Below are 14,610 nucleotides of genomic sequence, written 5' to 3' on the forward strand. Positions count from 1 at the left end.
GGGCGCCCTCCTGGGTTTGCAGCTGGGTTTGCAGTAATTCTTGTCTGCTAACCTCAGCAAGACTTGTCACTGTAGAAGGGGCCAGGTGGTCTGAGAAATTGACATCTCTGCTACCCACTGTAATAATGGGAAGAAATGCAAATTAAATTTGATCAGGGCCTTCCTGTTTCCAAAGCACATCACCTCACTGGTCCTTGCAGTGAGTGTGGGATGCAGGTGAAGTCTCCGGGACTGGACAGGGTACATTCAGTTTCTGTAACTGTCATGACACGGGTTCCTCCTGAGTCTTCCTGATCCCAAATACACCTGTACCTTGCTGTGGTATCTGACTGCAGGCTGTGACTTTGAACTAGAAATGAGGAGGACCACACTGAATAGCTGTTGAGCGGAGATGTCCCAAAGCCAGTCCTCAGTGGGCCATGCTGTGTCTTAGAAGCTTTGGAAGAAGGGGTATTCAGAAGGAATTTAAACTGATAATAAAGAGGAAGAAAAATGTCCAGATTACAATGTCTAATCATTAGCATATCAGGAATAATAATAAAATTGTTTTTATTATTGAAAATAAAATTTATTATTATGAAAGAAAAAATAACAATTAGAAAGGAATTACAAATAACATATAGTCCCGTGTTTATAAACCAAGGAGTAAAGATTGGGTAATAAATTTGGTATCAATATTTTAAAATATTTCAAAAGTGAGTAAGTATGGTGTACCAGCTGCCGCTGAGACTTGAAGGCTGAAGGTTCACAGTGTGTGGGATGTGGAAGGGCGTCTCTTCTGAATCACAGGCTGCAATGGGGAGACGCCACAGTCTCACCAGCAAGAATCCATGTCCACTGCACCCAGCGCAGGGAAGCTGGGTGAGATGGTCAGCAGGCAGGAGAAGGGGTGAGCTTGGTGCTGGAGAAAATTCTAACACGCTCAGAACATAAGGGGGGTGGAGATGCCAATCCTGAATCTGGACAGGTATCTGATAGAGCAGGTAAGGGACACCCCAGAACCCGAGAGCTAGCCGTGTGCCTGATTTAGACACGGTGATTTTGAATGATATTATTTATTGACGACTAAAGATGAACGAGAATTTTTAAAAATTTTATCTTACTGAATCTTCATTAGAACATATGAAAAGGGCTCATTTCTTCTATTTACAGATAAGAAAAAACTTAGAGCAATGAATAATTTACCCAACATTGTGAAGCTAACAAATATCAAAACCAGCATTTAAATCTCGGCAGTTTATGCACAGGACACAGACGTTGGCTTTGGGGGCAGAAACCGTTGATCTCAGCCAATTCTGTGCTGCCTCTCCAGTAACGCTGTTTCTCAGAAGGAGGTAGGGTGGAGGGAGCTGAGTACTGCTGGGCCGTTCAGATGAGCACGTGGTTTGCTGCCTAACTGAAGCGAACCGAGCCCCAGGACTAGAGTTCACCCGACCCGAGGCACGTGTCAGAGGAGGCTCTGTGCTCCGCCATTCTGCCTGGTTAACTATGTCCATAATCTTCCTGCTCCCAGGCCTCTTACTTAGCAATTTTGCTATTATTTCCTTTGGTTTCTTGTCATTTGAATTGTTCCTTTATCCGTTTCCATGGTTATGTATCTCTAGAAAATCACTCCGGGTTTCTGTAAAGCTAAATGAGTTTGGGTGACCTTCAGGCCCATTTGGACCCTATGAGGGTAAACTAGACAGTCGTGGAGGGAAAATGACTGATAATACAATGAAGGAAGTCAGTGAGGATGTTTTCAGAAAGTCCAGAAAACTGTCGAGATAACGCAACAGCTTCAACTCTGAAAGAGACGGCCCATGAGCAAAAACCACACAGCTCTGAAACTCTGAGAAACAAATTACCCAGTGAGGAGGGAATGGGATGTCACCGAAAGAAACAGAGACACTTCCACCAGATGGTCTGCAGTAAATTCAATTTGCAAGCAAAGCAACTACCCTAGCAAGTACTTAAGAGAATGAAGTGCCATTAAAGACCAGTACCATGAAGGGCAGAGCCACCACCAGCTGGGGACAATGAAAAGTAGTCAACACCATGGAAACGGAAGGACCGTGTGGAGGTCATGTTTGAAATAAGAAGCAACTTTACTCATTGGAGTTGATATTAAAATAATGGGGGACAGAAATAAAGCAGAGAGCTCATTCCTCTTCATCTTGTCTTTTCTATCGAGAAGAATTATAACGATACAGAGGTTAGAACATACTCTTATATTAGAAGCCGGAACCCCAAGAAAGATGAGTCTCTCAAGTGGAGGCGAGTCTCCTTCCCAGAGGATTCCATCCGAGCTGGCTGAGGGGACTCGAAAGCGCTTGCTGTCGCTGGTAATGCTTCTGGGGACATTGTTAAAAGGAAGTACCCTGGACTTAGACACATATCTGGTGTGGTTTCGCACACAGAAAGGAAGGAAGTTAGCTCTCAGAAACTATGGAGTTGTTAACTGCATGATACACAGAGCTAATCATCAAGTGTATTATTTGTAAGATCTTTGGTGGCGCATAGCTATGAAGAGCTAACATAGTTTCAGGAGATACTGTGCAAGTCTTGACCCGTCTTTGTTTGTTTGAGCCTATTCTTAGGTGGGTGTTTAGAAGTAGTCTTTAGACATGTGTTTCTGACTTTTCAGCGAGACGTATATCAAGATTTTCCATGATAACGCTTACAGTCAGGAGTGTAGAATGCAAGCTGAATCTGCATTAGGGTGTTTTCGAATTGCTTGAGGGACTCGACACAAATGGCATTGGCTATTGGATTGGTGTGATTTGGAAAGGAGGTACCCAGCCGTATGTTACCCTCCCCCCATTCTAGACCTTTCCAATACGTTCGTTCATACCTTGGAGGAGGGTATCATAATACGAGCTGGAGGAGTGAGAATAAATATTTCATGACAGATTCAGAAACTCTTTGATTTGAGTGATAGACGAAATGCATTAGAACATAATGGAATGAATGTAAAATTTTCCTCGAAATGAAAAATAAAATAAGTTCAAATGTGCATGATGAGAAAATTATGAAACCATAACACGCAGAAGGACTTGGTGGTTTTGTTGTGGCCTTGTCCAGGCTGGCTGAGTGGGGCCCCTTCCATTCTCTGCCATGGACGTCCACCCTGAAGGACCTTGTCAGTCCTTGGAAGTTGTTTCCGTGGGCTGCAGAGGAATTAGCACGTATCTGTGGTGAGGGCCAGGTAACCGTGACAGAGGAAGACTGTTTGGAAAACATGTGATCACCAGTGTGGCTGAGAGAAAAGTTAGGAAGTAATTTAGTAGCTGTTTTCAGATGTTTAGAATGCTATTAGGTGAAAGATGGAATAAGCCAGTTGTGGTAAATTGTTTTCCATCCAAGTGCCGGCCCCAACTAATGGGTCGAGCCAACCATGAAGACCTGTGCTGAGGCCAGTCCGTCTTAATCAGAGCTCAGTTGGTGGGGAAAAGCAGAAGTAAAAATAAAAGTAATGACGTCTGCCAAGGGCAAGGACCAGGGCTTCTCTTGACATCCGTGTGCATATTTCCATTTATTGGTGTGCAATAGCCAATACCACGCACAGAAAAGTTTTCAGACTTAATATAAGAAATACCTCCTTGTTTTTTTGTTGTTTTTAACATGTTAGATTTCCAAATGCCACGTAGCCCTCCTGCCGGAGGCAGTTGCTAGAAGGTCGGGTTCATGTAGTTTGTTGGCCTCTGGGCTTCCTGAGCTTCCTTCCAACATTCTTCCCGTCATGATGCGAAACCCTCTGACAAAAGCCTGTTTGCAAGCTGTGGCGGAGGGTTTCTGCGTATTTTAGGGCAACAAGGAACAATGCTGTTGCCTGAGATGCCGCTTCTGTTTCATGGGGAATGTGGTCATGTTTCTAGTTGTAGTGTTGTGGTGATTCCCAGTGACCTACAGCTGGGAAGAAAATGCCAGATTCCGAGGCCGTGAGGCAGGAAGGGCTCAGTACACAATGGGATAGCCTGTCACCGTGTCAGTCTCTTGACTGCTCACTGTCGCAGAGCTGTGTTTAAGGAGATGCAGAGTGGTTTTCTGTGCCGAACATTCCAGAACTAGAGCTGTGCTGTGTTTGAGATCCCCTGCCTGAATTCTAAGGTGGAACCCGCAAGACAGGATGGAGAAAGGAAAGCCAGACAACCCTGTGTGCAAACGCCACTGTAGCTGATCAGCAGGCAAAGCCATGTACATGCTCACGAGTACATATTGTTGAAAATCCAGCCCTCGCTTCAGCAGGACTATGGTCCTAACGTGAGTTCTATGAATTACCACGGCCGTACTTGCTTAATTCATCTGTGCCCTGCGGTGCCCTTTAGGCTGGAGACCTGAGGGCTGAGAACACAGCCCACAGCCGCCCTTCAGGAAGCTGATTATTCATTCATCAGGGGAGTTTTGTGAGCTGCAGGCTCCTTCACTGACTCCCCTGTTTGTCTCCCCTGTGGCAGTGCCTGGGACCCCACACACCTGGGCTCCATGTGGCTGACCCTTTAATCCAGGTCTCCTGTTGTAGAAACCCGTGCTCGTCTGTGACTCCATGTGTGTCATTGCGAGTTCTCAGCACACAGTGACGCATTCACTCCCACTCGGTTCCCTCTTTAGTCTGTCATATTCAGGAGGTCAGTGATAGAGGGAGACTTAAAGAGCACTGCCTTTGTTTTATTCGACGATTTTGCTGTTATTTAAATAGGTTTGCATTTGCTGCACTGTAATGACCTTTGAGGAGTGAATTTCTTGATAAATAGAATTTTATATTTTGTTCATATGGCTAAATTAGCTAGATGACAGCATTCAAAATAATATGGTTGGACCATATGTTTTTATAGTTCTTAGAAAACAAAATTGGAAAGCACTGTTCAAATGCCTTGATTTTTCTCATGGGTCCATGTACAAAGTGAATAAAACAGCTTAGCACAATAATGCTCACGACAGCGGAAAGACGGTGTTGGAGCAGCAAGACTGACTGGGCCCTGCTCTCTGCTCTCCAGTCTTCCGTGTAAAACTCAGGCAGTCGGGTACTCAAGGGAGGTGACATTTGGAAGCAGCCTGTGCTAATGTTCACACTTTGCACACACGTTACCAGTGACTGGGGGTTAGTGTCACAATATCCTTCCCCGCCACAAGTGCGTCTCTCTCTATTTCCGAATGTTATCTAATGATAGTCATTTAGTTCCTCAAGAAATACTGCGTAGGATGAGAAGGTTAATACGCTGGGGTCTCCTTTGGAAGCAACATAAATCTAAGGATAAATAGAAACAATGAGTGCCTTTAATAATGAGTTGGGATGCGTGAGGTTCAAACAAAGTGCTTCGGAAACCGGGCAGGGAGTGAGCCTCTGAAAGAGGAGGTAACATGGAGGAAGCCACCTTGATCATCAAACAAACGTGGAATAAATTCACCCCGAAACTGAGCCCCAGGGACTGGCCGCCACAGGGACGGGGGTCAGGGCAGTGGTCGCGGTGCCTCAGGAGGCTGAGGACCTGAAGGCAGTGTCCCAGGACCCAGGACTCTTTGTATCCATGCGGTAATGACGGCCTGGACCCACGGGGCCACGTGACAGTGGAAAAGAACTCGTCTGCTTTCCCAGCGTCTCCTCTCGGGCAGGAACAGGCTACAAGCTGGTGGATAGGATATGACACTGCTCTTAGAACTCTCAGCCCAATACTGGAGATCAATCGGCCAGAAAGAGTCTATTTTTATCTGCTCAATTCAAAACAGAACAAAACAGCAACACATCTAGACGTCCGGGTATTCTCAACAGCTGGTACGAGGGAGAGCCTCCGATTGCAGGCAAACCTGAAATGAGGGGCAGCTTTGAGCGGTGTATGCGGGGCGGTACTCGCCGTCAGGTCTGGGGAAGGCTGCTCACTCTGGCACACAAGCCTGGGAAGGAAACTGCGCAAAGGGGGCCCCGTGCAAAGGGATGGAGGTGGAAAGCTTGTTCTGTTTGGGGACGTCATCTAAAGTGACACGTGAAATATTCTGAAAGCCTCGGGGACCCCAAATCATCGTCCTGGCCTGAAGCTTTCCTTCTATCCAGTGGGGATTAAAACAGTGGGCCCCGACTAAGGCGTGCCAAGCAGACGGGATGAACACTGTTTCGCATCCCGGGTGCAGCGTCCCTGGACGCTGTAGCTGTGAGCACGGTCAGCTGTCGGGCTCCCGGGCCTCCCCTGGCACTTCCTTGCAAAGAGTCACTTGCTTTCTGTGACATCGAGTTGTCTGTGAGTGCAGCCCCCTTAGAAATTGCGCTCAGAGAAAGCAAAGCCCCTCTGTTGGTATTCAAATGTGTTCCTTTAATACGCGCAGAGCTGGACACTGACATCCACTGCCGCTTAATGCTAATAGGAGTTTTCCCGGCATTCAAGTGGGTCTGATCCATCTGACATTTTGTGACCATTTGTTAATATTCAAGAAACTTTTAGAATTCACTGCCAAATACCCCTGATTTTAGCCCAAAGTAAAAGCAGACGGTATTTCTAAATCTCTTACGGCTCAGGGTGTTTACCCGTCTCATTTTAGTTTCAGCAATAAGTACCAATAATCAGAAAGCAAATACGAAGTTTGAATATTTGGTTTGTAGATTTTGTAAAAATGTAGAAATTTGTTCGGTTCTAATCCTCAGATCAATATTTAGTACCAATACGAACTGGCACCATGAAACGGTGACCTTAAAACAGGGACCTCCATGGGGGGAACGTGCGCGTGTGCACGTGTGACCTTATGACAGAAGATATCGTTACACAGCTTCCACTCATGGCACCGGTCCCAAACCTACCCACACTGCTCCAGGTGTGTCCAGCGTGCGGCAGCCCTGCAACCTGGGCATGTGGAGTTTGACATTTCCACCGTCACAGTACATTTCTACAGAATAAGCAAGAAAATGGAACTTTATTGAATTTCCAAATCACAGAATCCATTTCTAAAATTGCACAAGTCTGTGTAATTGTGGGAAGTTCTAACCCACGTGACTTGAACATACTTGAAAGTTAGAAATGTTGAACCTCTGCATTTGTTGTGATGTTTAGGTGAATCTGCTGACATCTGTCACCTGTGTCACCCAGTCGGAAAAGTCACCACTAAATGCCAGAGTGGTTTTCTTAGATTTCAGTCCACCTGGCTTGTTGCAGTGTCAGAGACAAATCCACAGTGAGGTGATTCGGAAGGCTCATCTAAACTTTGGCAAAACCCTACCTACGGATAAGATTCCATGACTGAAATGTAACTTCATGTAACTACGTCCCAGAAAGGACAAGTAGAAGTGTTAGCAGCAGTAACAGCTGTGGGACTGAAGGAAACCCAGTCATTAGCAGCTGAGTTCAGGATATGCCCTCTACTAGAAACAAACCCATGGACACACTTTGTGCTCTCAGAACTGTTTTACAACACAGCCCAGGCCATCTGTGCGTAGCACTTAGAAACCTTCTAGAAACAGCTGCATGGAGAGGCTGGTCCTGCTATGGCCCTGCAGTGGGATAAACTGTGGGGACTCGCCTGGCCAGCACACTGCCACGCATGTGTGACAATGTGGTGGGCAGCTCATGCTTCCCTCACCCCCGGGGGACCTCAGACCATCAGCTGAGCTCACAACGGACCTTGGCCAATTTCCGTCCTGAGATCTCACTGGAGGGGCTGTCAGCAGGAGACGCTGACCCAGAGGCCATTTCCGGGTGCCTGGCTCTTGTCACCCCTGAGATGAGACCTCTGCTCTGACACTCAGTGCACTGGACACTCAGGCGGCCTTGCTACTGCTCCTGTGTTTCAGCCGCATTTGTTTGGCGGATTTTACTCCTTCTAACCCGACGCTGGAGAAGACTGTTAAAAGAGATTCCCTATGTGGGACATTCTAACCAAAATACAGTAACAGTTTATACATAAAAACAATAATACAGGTTTCGTTACAGGTTGGAACACCATCAGGTTATAAGCCAGTGATTTTCAAAGCTCCTGATGCAGAGCACTCATTTTGCAAACGAGGTGTGATCTGCAGACCCAGCGTCCTCTGCTGCAGTAGGGGTGAAAGCACCGCTGTTCTGGGCGTTTACAGGATCCCTACTCCATCGTTCAGCTCGTCTCTCAGGCCAATTTGAGTAACACTCTTTTATGGTAGAATGTGTGACAGAGAGCAGAGCTGGGGAACACTCAGCCTGCGTTGATTTTTTGATTCTGCTACTGAGTCTCTCAAAAACAACTTGAAGCAGTTGGTGAATTACCTATTCCGCAGTAATACCTGTCCTCACCGTAGGAAAACAGGGCTGAAAATGTCAAGTTCGGCAAATGTGTGAGTGACGGTATTGGCAGCTCATACTTGAACTAAAAAACAATGGAGCGATGGCTTCAGGATCTCTCTCTCTTTCTCTCTTTCTTTCTCTCTCTCCCTCTCCCCACCTGATTAAAATCATATGATTTACAATTTATAGCTTTCTCCCTAATTCTTTCGCTCTTTGCTAATCGGCGCTCTCAGATCCAGCTTACTGGCAGATTACGAAATGCATAAGTAGGGCTGATTCATAGAAACTAAACCAGGCCTCACGTGTACCCTCCGCGGTTCTCCCTCCAGGCTGGAACAGAACGATCTCTGACTGGGACTCCCTTCATTTCCTAGGTGAGATCACGGCTACAGAATTGCCCCTGAAAACCATGTAGCTGAAGCCAAAGCAATTAGCAACCAAGCCAACCAGCACACAGAAACCACAGAGCCTGTGGGCCTGACATCCTGGTGTCCACTGGATAATAATGTTATTTTAATCAGTCTCTATTTTGTTTTGAAGTGTGCGGGGCTGCCCTCCTCCCAATGTCTTTGTTCGTTTTGCAGTCGGCAGATTTTCTTATCCTCCTTTGCCACTGCTTATACTCAGCGGAATAATGATAACTCCCCGCTCCTCATCTCTCAGAGTGCATAGACCTTCAGGGTTTTTCCTGTAGGAGACCCTGCCTCTTTTCTACTCTTTATTCTCCATTTAATCTCAGGCCCAAGATCATTGCTGGCCTGGAGCAAATCATCATTAAATTATAGTCGAAGAAATAAAAACCATCTCAGAGATAACGGATTTGGAAATGCTTTGGAAATGCAGCGGGTATTACTGCTATGTGAGATTGCTTTCGTTGTACTCGTGTGTGTAGTGTTCGGCGAGTGATGGATCTGTCTGAGATGAGACAGAAGCACGGAGGTAGTTACCTCGCATTCTGTGGTCACGCAGAGGAAGCTTTCTACACGGTGTGTCTGTAACCACACCCAGGCTTGAGTAACCACATAAATACCTCCCATGCAGAGGACATAGCACAATAGGGTCACAGGAAAAATAGAGCCTGAAACTTGAAGTCGGACGTGTAGTTCAAATTGCACGGAACGCTCTTCCTCCTTCCAGGTTCTGACGTACTACTGTTGAGATTCGGGTTAAAGGCTCTCAGTGAAATTGAGTGAATATTCTGCTCGTATATTGTGGACAGCCTATAATCGGTCTAAGACTTTGAATGTTTTGTAAAGAATTTGTTACACGAGGATGCATTTGCTGAAAAGTTATACAAGTGAAAAATGGATTGCTCTCCGTGAGCTTCAAACTCGGAAATCATCATGTCTATACTTATTCAAATTGGGACAGGAAAGTACCTCAGGAGGCTGCTGACACTTCCTTCTGCTGGGCCCTGGGCTGAGGTGAGGCCCCCTGGAAAGCCATCCTCTGCTTCCTTTAGGAATTCCGGGCCAGTTCTTCTGAGAACTGGAACGACCACGTGTCAGGGAAGATTCGCTGTTAGAAATCTTTGCTCCCACGCAGGCCTGCCAGTCTTTGCGTCTGGTTTCTGATGTGTACAGTTGTCTCCTCAACCAGTAAGAGCACGTCTTTGCCAGGCTTTCAACAGGGTGCGTCCTCAAATGAGACGTCTCACTGAAAACTCAAATGACAAAAGATGTATTACGGCTCAGAAGGGAGTCTCACCAGTGGTGTTTGTCCGAATCCACAGTGACTGACCGGATCCCATACAGTGACGTCACAGCGCAGCCGCTGCAGCACCTCTTGTCCTGGGCCCGAAGCCCCCCCTTTCAGAGCGGTGACAGGCTTCAGAACAACCTCAGAGGGACCTGATGGCTTCTAGAGCCAGTGGCCGCCTCTTCTTGAAGATGGGCTTGTGTTATTGTCTGCACGTTTCTGGAACGTACATCGTGTACCTCTTACCTCGGAAGGCGCGGGATCTCTGCTTGTGCGTGGCCCCTGGGGCTCCCTACTGGTCGCTGTCACTGAGATTGGAGCCGGGCCCATCTCCTATGACTGCGCAGTGCACAAAGCACGGGGGCCGGAGCAGCAGAGCTCTAGCTGTGTGTGTGCTATGTTCTCTGATGACACTCACGGGTCTGAGGCACCCTCCGCAGCCCTGAGGACAGCCAGCCCCTGCGTCTGTGCCTGTGTCGGGTCAGGTGTGGGGAGGCGAGCTGGCCTTCGGTCACAATCAACGTAACTGATGTAGCTGTCTGGAAAAACTGCCAAGTCTAGCCTGACTTTGCTGCCCTGCCCTCTTAGGAACCTTGAGGCGGGGATATTGGTCAAACAGGATACCTGGGCGCAGAGCTCCGTTTCTCCCTCCCTGCTCTGCAAAGTCACCTTGCTGACAATAGATTTAGTGCACACCCAGGGGAGCACAGCGCTGCTGAATGCCGTCATACAGAGAAATAGAGAGGATCCTTCTAAATTCTCCCAGAATGGGGACGTTAAGCCCTAGTGTTGTGGGGCAGTGAGTGCACAGTTTCTCTACTTTGTGCGAAGCACTGGCAGCCACGTGCTGTCTTCCAGAAGTGATGGCCACAGCCTCTGCACCCACTGCAGCAGGAGTCCAGACTCCGGGGAAGCTTCCGGTTCTGGGTGGAGAGTGTGGGAACCCACAGTGGTGCCTTTCCTTGTCTTTCCAAACCCAACACAGACGCTCCAGTGTGGGTCCCTCCTAGGACTTCTTACTCTGTTGATTTTATAAGATGTGCTTCAAGTCACCGTGAGGAAGGGAGAGAGTGGGCAGGAGAGGTGACTGGGGAGGGCGAGAGGGAGGGACAGAACGGAGGGCAGGGGAGGAGATGGAGAGTGAAGGGAGCCTCAGAGACAGACGGCAGGACTGATGCCTGCCTGGCAGGTCTCCTCTGTACCACACAGCACCTGGCTGCTGTGAAAGAGAACGCCAGGTGTGCCTGACTCATGTTAACGTGAGTGGGGCAGACTACTGAGGACCGTCTTATGGGTATAAGGACCAGCACGGTGGGAAAGCAGCCTGGGCCGGTGGGGTTACACCAAGGAGCGGGTGGCGTCGGTGGATGGAAGTTACTAGCAGGAAATATGGGTTCTCGCTGGGGGCAGGCCAGGTGACCAGACCTCACCTGGGGGTGCTGGGGGGTGACGAACATCATCAGATATTGAGGGTGGGGGTTCCTGCCGAACAGACTGCGAGGGCTTCTTGCTAAAACTGAATTTTACAAGGAAGTGCACAGATGGCTTAGGAGAAGTTTCCGGAGCCTGATAACAGTTGTCAAGCAAAGAAGCTTTGTCACTACGCACTCCATCCCACAGCTCATGGAAGGTCCTTCTCATTGGTCAGCCGCTGCCCTTGAAGCTTATTGGACATCGCGTCTACCAATCACCTCACATTTCACATCCTCGCGTCGGTGCTTCTCACCTCCCGGGAACTATGGTTCTTCACCCCAACTTCATCTTTGGGCTTTTTCTATCCCCGCCCAACACCCTTTTCAGCAGCGGCTCTGCACCCTAATGTGGAGACGCCGTCTCGTGTCCCCCACTCCGCCCTGCATTCAGGGCGCCCTGCGGGGAGCGCAGCCGCTGTACCTACACAGTGGTCCAAACACATTCCAGTGGGCGTGCTTGAAGTGGAGCTGATTCCTGATAATGGCCCTGCCTTTGGAAATTTACAAATAGTTTAATTCACAGGAATCCCTCACTCCAGAAATTCTGGTCAGCCCTCTGTTTACTACCCATATTCAGTCGGTTACAAAACCCTATTCATCTCCATCCCAAAACTATCTTCCTTTCTTTTGGCTTTGATTTGGATAGAGAATAACAAGATAAGTAACATACAATTCCAAAAAGAATAACAAAAGGATTCTTCATATTTGAAGTATAACTTATGTTCTTGAGAAAAATGAACAACTTAAAAAGAAAAACTATACCAAATAAATAAGTGGGGAAAATTCTAATAAATTATGCACCCAATGCTGTTATTCACTTGATGATAAAGGTCAACAAATTTTGAATCTAGTACGTTTATAAAAGACAGATTTTCCAAATTGTTCTTGTTGGATTTATTTATATGTTTAGCTGGCCACTGCGGCTCCCCAGACCCAATCGTGAACGGTCACATCAGTGGAGACGGCTTCAGCTACCGGGACACGGTGGTGTATCAGTGCAGTCCCGGCTTCCGGCTCGTGGGAACCTCTGTTCGGATATGTTTGCAAGACCACAAGTGGTCTGGACAAACTCCAGTGTGTGTTGGTGAGTACACTTGGCTAGGTCACACGTTCTCTATTTCTAAGCCAGAACACAGACGTGTCATCTTCACAGTAAAACAGAACAGAGAGCTCTGCTGCAAAAGACAGTGTGGGCGCTCTTCCACATGTCTTGGGGACCCCCCTGTGTCTTGGGGACGACCCCTCCCATTCTGCTTCCTCCACTGCCTCCTGGGTCTCCTGCCCACTCTTTATTTGCTCATTAACTCATCTCCAGTGGGTCCCAGGAGGACGATGGCTGCATTCATTCCCTGACTCATCACAGGGAGACAGGAGCTAATTATGGGCTGGTGAAGATGCCATCTGACTCTGCAGGCTGCCTTTGCAGAGTCCCCCAAATAGCCACACCCCTGTCATCTTCCGTGTGGCCGGCATTTCTAAAGCTGATGCATCAAGTATCCTGTTTTACGGGCACCCCTTCCTTCAGTAGAAAGAGGTGAGATTGTGTGTAATGATCACCCTTGAACTTTATAACTTCAAGGATAAGTACTGACTAGTATTCTTAGAGGAGGTCGCACCCGCTAGTGCAAAAGTTGTTTTAAACAAATTGTTTTCTTCCTAACATGCTGTTTATTTCCCTGTGAATTGAACAAAGGGAATGCTGATATAACTATAGCATGGGGACAGGGATTTTCTGTGACAGTGTAGTGGCCGATGTGTAAGGTTCAGGGGTGAAAACTACTTAGAAGAAAAAATTGGTGACAAGATAAATGAGGAGAAAAAAACAAGTTTTATGACTGTAAAGCATTTCTTTTGAAAGGGCCAATAAGGATATGTTGGTGCTTTGTGTCGCTCTTATTTTGGGCATGACATAATGCCAGTGTGCTTCATTGCCAAAGCTCATACAATAAGGATTGTCAGGGAAAACACTACTGAGCTTGCACACTTTTTTTTTTTTTTTGCTTATTTAATGATGCTTAAATTGAATTGGGGATAATTCATACATGCACAATTTAAATTATCAGCCAACTCCCTATAACATTTTCAAATGAGATTGCCACCAAATTACCTGTTGTTGTACGAAGGGGAAAATATACAAAACTCATAATTAATACAAGAGTTTTAGCATCTCTTGTTTTTCACTGCTTTTTTGAAAATTACTTGACATTCTGTGATAACGTGACACTCTCCAGGTGTAGGTTGTTTTCCACAATTATAACAAAAGCCTGTGGGCTCAGCACACCCCCTTCTCAACCTGATCTGTACCATGTCTGCTTGGTTGTAACCCCTTGGTCCGTGCGTCCGACTTCCCTGCGTATGTATTACTGAGGAACTCCCGGTGGGAGTCATGGCTTGCCTGTCTCCTGACCCTGACACCCACCTGTCTTGCTCCACAGCCATCACGTGTGGTCACCCTGGGAACCCGGCCCACGGGCTCACCAATGGCAGCGACTTCAACCTGCACGACGTGGTAAACTTCACCTGCAACACCGGCTACGTGCTGCACGGGGCGCCCCGAGCCCAGTGCAGGAGCAGCAGCCAGTGGAGCAGCCCGCTGCCCACCTGTCGAGGTATGAGAAGCCCCCGGGCGAGCCCTTGGCTGAGCCAGGAGCCGGCTGATAAAGTCAGACCCATCTGCTGAGTACAGGGTGACACTTACCACGGGGTACAGGACTCCTAACGCTTCCCAGTGCGCTGTGAACGCGTTTCTGAGAACAATGCGCAGGACTCTCCATGCCCTTTGTCCTGTTACTGGACAGTCAAGCAAAAAAAGAAAACAACCTCTAGGATTCTCTGCGTGAAAGACGGTGCACCTTCCATTTCTCTTTTCATTCCTCCATTCACTCGTTCACTCCGATGTGTCAATTTAGCATCGTTGGCCCCTCCACTTCTGGACTTAGGGTGCTTTGAAGAAGTTCTAGTTGCTTGTAAATCTCCAGTTTTTCACTCGTTTCTTTAAAAATTGTCACATGGCCTACGCTAAATTCTGAATTTCCAAGAAGGTGCTGTTTTGAAGTTTCTGTATCTCCAGACATTCGCGCTCATAATATTAAAGGTTTCACTTCAATTACTTTCCATTAAAACACTCTGACGGAAGGTGAGTCAGACTTTGTGTGAAGGTGAAGTGACACTTAATGGCGCAGGTGTGGCAGTGACAGGTGACGCCCCTGCTCTGACAGCCA

General features: G+C 47.5%; 1 protein-coding gene across 4 annotated transcripts in view; it reads left to right on the plus strand.

The window, feature by feature from the left end:
* CSMD1 (CUB and Sushi multiple domains 1) overlaps positions 1-14,610 on the plus strand; it is a 1,600,646-nt gene that overhangs the window by 1,537,763 nt on the left and 48,273 nt on the right. For all 4 annotated transcript variants that reach the window (XM_081046432.1, XM_081046429.1, XM_081046430.1 and 1 more), the window contains 2 exons: positions 12,300-12,473; positions 13,825-13,998. In XM_081046432.1, the coding sequence (XP_080902558.1) occupies positions 12,300-12,473; positions 13,825-13,998 (348 nt within the window). The remainder of the gene's footprint in view (positions 1-12,299; positions 12,474-13,824; positions 13,999-14,610) is intronic.

The sequence above is a fragment of the Rhinolophus hipposideros genome (assembly GCF_964194185.1).
Source record: "Rhinolophus hipposideros genome assembly, chromosome: 4".
NCBI lineage: Eukaryota > Metazoa > Chordata > Mammalia > Chiroptera > Rhinolophidae > Rhinolophus > Rhinolophus hipposideros.